The following is a 7829-nucleotide window of genomic DNA, read 5'->3' on the forward strand; positions in this document are numbered from 1 at the left end:
GCAAGCGTGAAGACGCCCCTAAGTCATTAGAAGGAGCTGTACTCTTTTCCCTACTTTGGGTTTGTCCCAATGGGTTTACCAAAGAGGTTTTAACGAGGCAGCGAACTCTAGTGCATCTCCACTTCGTTCCCGCTTGGCTCATGACTTGGAAACAATCATTGACAAGTTTAGGAGCCAAGGAAGTGAAGATCCTATCACCGCGTCCAGCCAATGACGTGGCTTTTCTATCTCTCTCCCTTCCCTTCCTTTGAATTTCTTCTTGAACCTTCTATGACCGTTGGATTGGTCTTTCCTTTGTTTTACTTTTGCTTTTGCTTTATGGCCAAGTGTAAGGATGAGATCCTGGCCGCGTGTCTAGGGTTTTAGAGTCTCCCATTTGTAAGCCTTCCTATATAAAGGCCTAAACCCTCATTGTAAAAGGCAGACTTGAAGTATTGAATTAAATTTCACAAGAGAGAATCTTGTTCTTGTCTCACCTCTCTCCTTAGTCCAAGTCCGGGACTTGACTACCGAGAAACCCTAGCCGATCTCGAACCGGGTTCGACATCGACTAGTTGACCGTATCACGGGCCGAGCCATCTCCCGTGTGTCGTCGCATCAAACCACCTTCGCGTCCCTCTCTACCGTATCACGTCCGGTTCCTACCGCTCGTTGTACTTTCGCTTCCACTCCACCTTCCTTATCGCATCACCGAGAATCCTTACCGCATCACCAAGGATTCTTACCGCCGCGTTGCCGAGAGCCGTTCCCGCAGTTTACCTTCAAACTCCGGGAACCGATTTCCGCATCGTCCGTACCGCGACCGAGACTGCTCGACCGAAGCCGAGACCAAAGGCCGGATCTCTCGATCCGCTCGTTCGTTTCAGCTCATCTCTCGCATCCACCGTTTGTTTCCTTACTGGATTCAAATCTCCGAGCCTTGTCCGAGGAAAACCTCATCTAAATTCCTCGGCTCGAGAGAGTTTCGTTCCGTCCGTCCGCAGCGACCGTCCATCCGTACGACTTGGTAGACGACCGCGTCCGGCGGTCACATCAGCTTGGGTCAAACGAACCTAAACAAGGGGGTAATGATTTAAATACCACACAATAATAACAACACATTAACATCGAATCCAACGAACGATACGTATAAAAATACAAAAACAAATACGTCGAACCACGAGAGACTCATAAATATTTTTTGCAGAAAGAGCATTAGTTACAAGTCGGACTAGAGTGACTAATTTTTAAATAAGTAGTACTCATATTAAAAATAAAAATAAAAATTAAGGAAAAAAAAGACAAATCTGGTAATAAAAAGATGAGATTCTATCCGTTACATCTCAGTATTGACTTTGTTACTGGAGAAAAAAAAAAAAAAAAAGGATAACTTTTCCAGAGAGAGAAATAAAAAAAATCTGACAACGAAGAAGAAGACATAAGAAAATTCTGAGCCTTTCGATTCATTCATATACGATTACGCGTTCTTCTTCTTCTTTCTTCCTTCTCTCTTTCCCAGAAAGTATCATTGAAACCCTTTTCTCACTTTTTCCTCTTGACTTTTTTCTTTCTTTCTCTTTCTTCACCGAAGAATCTTTAGTTTTCATTTCTAGATTCTGTTTTCTTCTTCTTCGTATAAACATATATAAAGTTTCGATTTTTTCAATCTGGGTACACGAGATTAACCCCTTTCCATGGCCTCCGCGGCGATATTCTCATCTCTCCGACGGAGGAGATCGCCGTCTTTGGAAGCTTTTCTAGCCCCCGTTGACCTTTCCGGCGTTTCTCTTATCCAAACCCTAGCTTCCATTTCAACAGAGATCGTTTCTTGTTTCCGCGGCGTTAGATTCACGTTCCAACGCAAGAACGCTCGTTCTCTCATCCGCAAGATCGAGATCTTCGTCGTCTTGTTCGAATTCCTCGCGGATTCGAATTGGGGGTCAAGAATTAAAAAAAGAACAAGCAGCAGCTCTGTTTTTTTCTCCGAATTAACGGCGTTGCTCTGTTTAAAAGAGCTTTACCTTCTCCTCTACCGCTCCAAGATCCTCATCGATTACTGCGCTCAATCTAGTAAGTTATGGCTATTGCTACAAAACCCTTCAATTTCTGGGTATTTCCATGATTTAAACCAAGAAATCTCCACTCTTTTGGATGTTTTCCCTGTCAACGACCTCTGTTTAAGCCAAGACATCACAGAGCAAATCGAGTTGTTACAGAGACAATCCAGGAAATCGAAACTGTACATCGATCACAACGACGAGTCGTTACGCGAAACGTTTTATTCCTTTCTTGATGCGTTCGAGAGCGGTGAGATTCCGAGTCCTGTTGATCTGAGAACCTTCTTCGTTGAGAAACTCAAGATTAAGGACTCTGAGAGTTGTAGAAACGAAATCGAGTTTTTGGAAGAACAGATTGTGAATCACGATGGTGACTTGGAGCCTACTGGATCAGTGATCAACGGGTTTGTAGCGATTACAAGGTACTGTAGGTTTCTCTTGTTTGGATTCGAAGATGGTTTGGAGTGGTGGATTGAGAATCCTAAGAAGCCACGAAAAGGGTTCGTTGCTCAGGAGATTGGGGACACGTTTATAACTGTTCCGAAAGATTTTGTTTGTCCCATCTCACTTGATTTGATGACGGATCCTGTGATTATATCTACAGGGCAGACTTATGATCGGAGCTCTATAGCTAGGTGGATTGAAGAAGGGCATTGTACTTGTCCTAAAACAGGACAAATGCTTATGGATTCCAGGATTGTTCCTAACCGAGCTCTTAAGAATTTGATTGTTCAATGGTGTACAGCGAGTGGTATATCTTACGAGTCTGAGTTTACTGATTCTCCTAATGAGTGTTTTGCTTCTGCTCTTCCTACTAAAGCTGCTGTTGAAGCTAACAAAGCTACTGTATCGATTCTTATTAAGTATTTAGCAGATGGTTCTGAAGCAGCTCAGACTGTTGCAGCTAGGGAGATACGTCTTTTAGCTAAAACGGGAAGAGAGAACCGTGCGTTTATCGCGGAAGCGGGTGCGATACCGCACTTGTGCCGTCTTCTCAAATCCGAAAACGCTATTGCGCAGGAGAATTCAGTGACTGCGATGTTGAATCTATCGATTTATGAGAAGAACAAGAGTCGGATTATGGAGGAAGGTGATTGTTTGGAGTCTATAGTAAGTGTTTTAGTTTGTGGTCTCACAGTGGAAGCGCAAGAAAACGCAGCAGCTACATTGTTCAGTCTCTCTGCTGTACATGAGTATAAGAAACGTATAGCTATCGTTGATCAATGCGTCGAGGCGTTAGCGTCGCTGCTTCAGAACGGGACACCGAGAGGGAAGAAAGATGCGGTTACAGCGTTATATAACTTATCGACGCATCCGGATAACTGCAGTAGGATGATTGAAGGAGGAGGTGTGTCTAGTCTCGTTGGAGCTCTCAAGAACGAAGGCGTAGCTGAGGAAGCAGCAGGAGCTTTGGCTTTGCTAGTAAGACAATCTCTTGGCGCTGAAGCTATAGGGAAAGAGGACTCCGCTGTGACGGGGCTCATGGGAATGATGAGATGTGGAACACCGAGAGGGAAAGAAAACGCGGTCGCTGCGTTGCTCGAACTTTGTAGGAGCGGTGGTGCAGCTGTAGCGGAGAAAGTGTTGAGAGCACCTGCCATTGCGGGGTTACTTCAAACGCTTTTGTTTACCGGGACGAAACGTGCTAGACGGAAAGCTGCATCGCTTGCTCGTGTTTTCCAGAGACGGGAAAATGCTGCGATGCGGTCTGGTGGTTACGGGTTTGTAGGGAATTCGAATGGTAATAGAGACGGTAGTTTTACAACCGATGTCTCTGTACCGATATCAATCTCAATCTCCGTACCTGTGTTGTGATATCTATATGGTGTAGTGAAAAAGTTCTAAAAGAGGTACTCTTTTTTGTTGGTGGTGTTTGTTTCATTCACTGTATGTCTATATTATATACATTTATTGGTTGGGAAAGGTATAATACAAGTAATATTTTAGAGGTGATGAAAATGATAACAAAAAAGATTTGTGTATGGGTCTTCTCTTGTATGTGTATTGTATTTTGGATGTATAAGGCTATGAAAACCTCAGCATTGTGATCGTTTACTAAATAAAGAACTTGCGTTTCTGTAGTAAGACCATGGGCAACGCCGTAGTTTCGGTCCGTCCCCTGATTTATTTGGATTTAAATTTAAATCATAAAAGCCCAATTACGAAAAAACGGTTCTTATTTGGGGACGTTTTTTGTCCGTGTACTTGGACACGTGGAAGCTGGTCGTCGAGAGAAAGTTCTCCAATTCTCTCTTCTATCTCGACTCCGTCTCCGTCTTCGTCTTGGGTCCGGTGGCCACACACGATCTGAACCCAGTCGCCGGCAGTCATCGCCCACCGTTTGGTGTTGCAATCTTTCTCTCTCCTTCAAACTCGTAAGCTTTAGAGTATATCAACCAGATGTTCCCAAAGCTTCGGTTCCTTCCAAATCATCTCATCACCACCAGGAACAGCCAGCTACGTCTCACTGAAGAGCAATCGCTTCTTCTTAATTAGATGAGGTAACTAAAATCGTTGATGATTGATTGATTGATTGATTGGTTCTATCTTGATTAGTTTGATTGGAACGCATAGAGAGAGAGAGAGAGAGAGAGCTAGTTTTATCTTGATTAGTTCTTCTTGTTGTTGTTGGATCATTATGTGATTAACCATTATGTGCGGTCACAAATCTGCCATATATTTAGTGTTCTAGAGATTACAAAGGTGCTCTGTTGCTAATTATTAGACTGCTCAGAGTTAGAGGAGTAATGTAGTAATATCAATAGAACTTGAGTTGTATTGATATTTATAGGTCCAGTTGCTGAAGACATGTTTCATTGGCAAGCTACAATAATGGGTCCTGCAGAGAGTCCGTATTCAGGGGGTGTGTTTCTCGTTACCATTCACTTCCCTCCCGATTATCCTTTCAAACCACCAAACTGTAGTAAAGTTAGCTTTTGAAATGCCTCAAGGAATCAATGGCCTTAGATCAAAGTTCATAGTAAAGTCCTGCAGTAGATGATGACGGAGATTGTTTTTCTCCCTTGGCGCTGAATGCGACCTCCGTAAACGTTGAAGTCTATTATAACAAAGCTGTGAACTATACATTGATGGTCACTTTTGTATCCTATGTTCTAACCTTTTTCCATTCCATCATAACATGGATACACTTTTTAGCGAATTCCTTAACTTGTTATTGTACTTAGGTCTCGTTCCTACAGGTTCTTTTGTTGATCCGACAAATGGAGCACAGTAACACACAATCCGTAAGATTCTTGCTTTTTTGTTAATCTGATTTGTTTTTTAGAAGAGACTGGATGCTAACTTTGGAATTACTCTTCTTGTATTTATGCAAGGGTGCTGCAAAGGTCTCTATAGTAATGATCGGGTAACAAGCCATCATGGATTCTTATTTATGCCTTTTACATCTCACAGCTGGGATTTTAGTTGGTATGTATTTTATAAAATAATCTCACACTTGTGTTTCCTCCTTGTTTAGATGGTAATCTTATGTTATAACAATGTTAATGTTAATTTTTGTAACTTTTAAAATATTATTATTTTATTTGGGGGACCAAATACAAATAGACACCAATCTTCATACTAAAAATAAGAACCTTTCAAAATAATACTTTTAAATTTGGGGGACCAAAAATTGTCCCTAACCAATGCCCATGCTCTAATCTATTTGAAAGATTTGGTTGGAACTTGGAAGGTTGTCAAAAAGAAAGAAACAACAATTTTTTTAATGCGGTTTGACCAAAACAAATTTAGATGATTTCTTAATTAATGAAAGAATAAAATTAGTTGGTGCATATATCTTAAGAAGTAATGTATCTAGTTTTGGATCATGAATCTAATAATGGTAAGCTATACTTAGATTTAAAGATTAAAATAAAATTTTCATAAGAGAATGATTAAGTAAGAAGACTTGAAAGTATTGACTAATGAAGAACCCTTTTAAGGCGAAAACATTCAACAAAAAGAATAATTACATAACAAAGAAAAAAAAAAGGAAAGAAGAGAGAAAAAGTGAGCGTTGAAGTATTATGATTTGGATGGTCTCTCCACTTGTGAAATTGATAGAAGAATATTAAATTAAAAAGGAATTCAAAGATATTCATTACAAAAGGTTGAGAAAGAGAGAATCTCTAGTGAAGTGGTGAGCTGGGACAACTTAACTTCGTATTCTGTTTTTCTTTCTAAGCTTACTATCAATATGTAATCATAAATGTCAATATGTAATCATAATTTATCCGTAAAAATGGAAAATGTCATCATCAATAATTATCTTGTGTGGAGGATTTTCATGATATATAATTTGGAGATTTATGATTACAAATTGATAGTATAAGATAAAGTCGTCCACCATGTTTTGTTCTTTTTTTTGAAGTGGTTGTGATCTTATTGTGTTTTTGTCTTTTTGGAGTTATGTATCATGTGCGTATGCGCATTAACACCCGACAATCTACGATAATAATCATATCATCAAATACTTTAATACTTACAATTTTATATTTCTTTTTCATTATGTTAATACTAAGGTTAAAAGTACATTAAAATTAACGAAAACGAAACTTGCGAATTTGGAAAAAATTTGAGTGTATTTTATATGTTATTAAGTCTATTGAAACTTTAAGGAAATGCGAAATCATATATTCGTACCAAAATATCATTCCAGCTTTGTGGATGAGAGGTACGAGAAATCATAATGATTACTTTCTCTAGTGTTATTGAATTGTGTGATGTATGTAAGTAATCTCTAGACCGCAATGGTCTTTGTCCGCCTAGTACGAATCCAATTCCGATGTCTACCAATTGTAATGTTGTTTAACAGTCGTCGTGGTCATCGTGCCCGAGGCTGTCGAGGTTCAGACTAGTGGATCGATCTACTGAGCTTTAGTGGTTTTACTAACTTCTTTCCTTTTACTATCTTTAATTTAAAGACTTTATAACTCAATAAGTAAATATCATCCCTACTAATAGTAATATACAATACATTCAAATTATTGACTTGACTCGACGCTCACATGTTTGCTACGAAGAAAAATTACTAGATTGGATCAATTCAGACGTTGTTGTCCACAATTCCTTCTTTGACTTATTTATACAGCTGGAGGGTTTCCAAATTCTAACCTGTTTTTTAGCTAACCAATGGCGAAAAAGTGAAGAGCAAGCTTAAAAAATTGTGTTGAGACTTGAGACCAAAGCCTAGGATGATGTTTTAACATTCAAACATTTAGACAAGAAAAGTACAAAGGCAAGAGTTAAAAAAGTTTCCTTTCTTAAGTTGCATTGATGAAATCAGAGTTGTGTGTTCCCTAAGTTAACAGAGGAGACAAACGATGATGATAAATTACATCCAGAACAGACTCATATTTTTCCTCTTTAGACTCGCCACACAAACCTCTCTATAACCGAAAGAAGCTGAGAAAAACCACTCTCTTTCTTTATTTTTAGTACGAGTTTTGCCAGAGCTGCTGCTGGGTTTGATTCGACTGTTGACCACCAGCCTGAGACCCAGCACCGTCCCTAGGGTTTTGCTGCTGGCGCTCGAGTGACATTTCAGTTTGGGACTGATAGAAATTTGGGTATCCATGAGATCCATAATGCTGTTGTTGCTGAGCTTGGCGATATCCTCCCGCTGCTTGCTGGTTCTGCTGTTGTTGTTGTTGTTGTTGTTGTAGTTGTTGGTGTAGTTGTAGTTGCTGCTGTGCTTGGAGGTTGTAGTACGTGTTAGCTGGGACACCTGACATGGTTCTGGAACCATGACCGTGATGCCACATCGCCGAGTTTTCGTTCTGAAAATTTAAA

General features: G+C 40.0%; 2 protein-coding genes and 1 long non-coding RNA gene across 4 annotated transcripts in view; 2 read left to right on the plus strand and 1 right to left on the minus strand.

Annotated features, from left to right (window-relative positions):
* LOC104757264 (U-box domain-containing protein 17-like) lies at positions 1359-4121 on the plus strand. The gene has a single exon (XM_010479993.2). The coding sequence runs from the start codon at positions 1674-1676 to the stop codon at positions 3849-3851; it is 2178 nt and encodes a 725-aa protein (XP_010478295.1). The 5' UTR covers positions 1359-1673; the 3' UTR covers positions 3852-4121.
* Positions 4177-5517, plus strand: LOC104757265. 2 transcript variants are annotated; one of them, XR_762399.2, is made up of 4 exons: positions 4177-4537; positions 4828-5137; positions 5222-5281; positions 5372-5517. It is a non-coding gene; the product is annotated as an uncharacterized LOC104757265 (long non-coding RNA). The 2 variants fall into 2 exon arrangements; XR_762398.2 differs by lacking the exon at positions 4177-4537 and adding an exon at positions 4565-4739.
* Positions 7472-7829, minus strand: part of LOC104757266 (RNA polymerase II degradation factor 1) — a 5672-nt gene continuing 5314 nt past the window's right edge. Inside the window, exon 11 of the mRNA XM_019238924.1 lies at positions 7472-7816. Coding sequence (XP_019094469.1) covers positions 7472-7816 — 345 coding nt within the window. The remainder of the gene's footprint in view (positions 7817-7829) is intronic.

This window comes from Camelina sativa, chromosome 17 (genome assembly GCF_000633955.1).
Source record: "Camelina sativa cultivar DH55 chromosome 17, Cs, whole genome shotgun sequence".
NCBI classification, from domain to species: domain Eukaryota; kingdom Viridiplantae; phylum Streptophyta; class Magnoliopsida; order Brassicales; family Brassicaceae; genus Camelina; species Camelina sativa.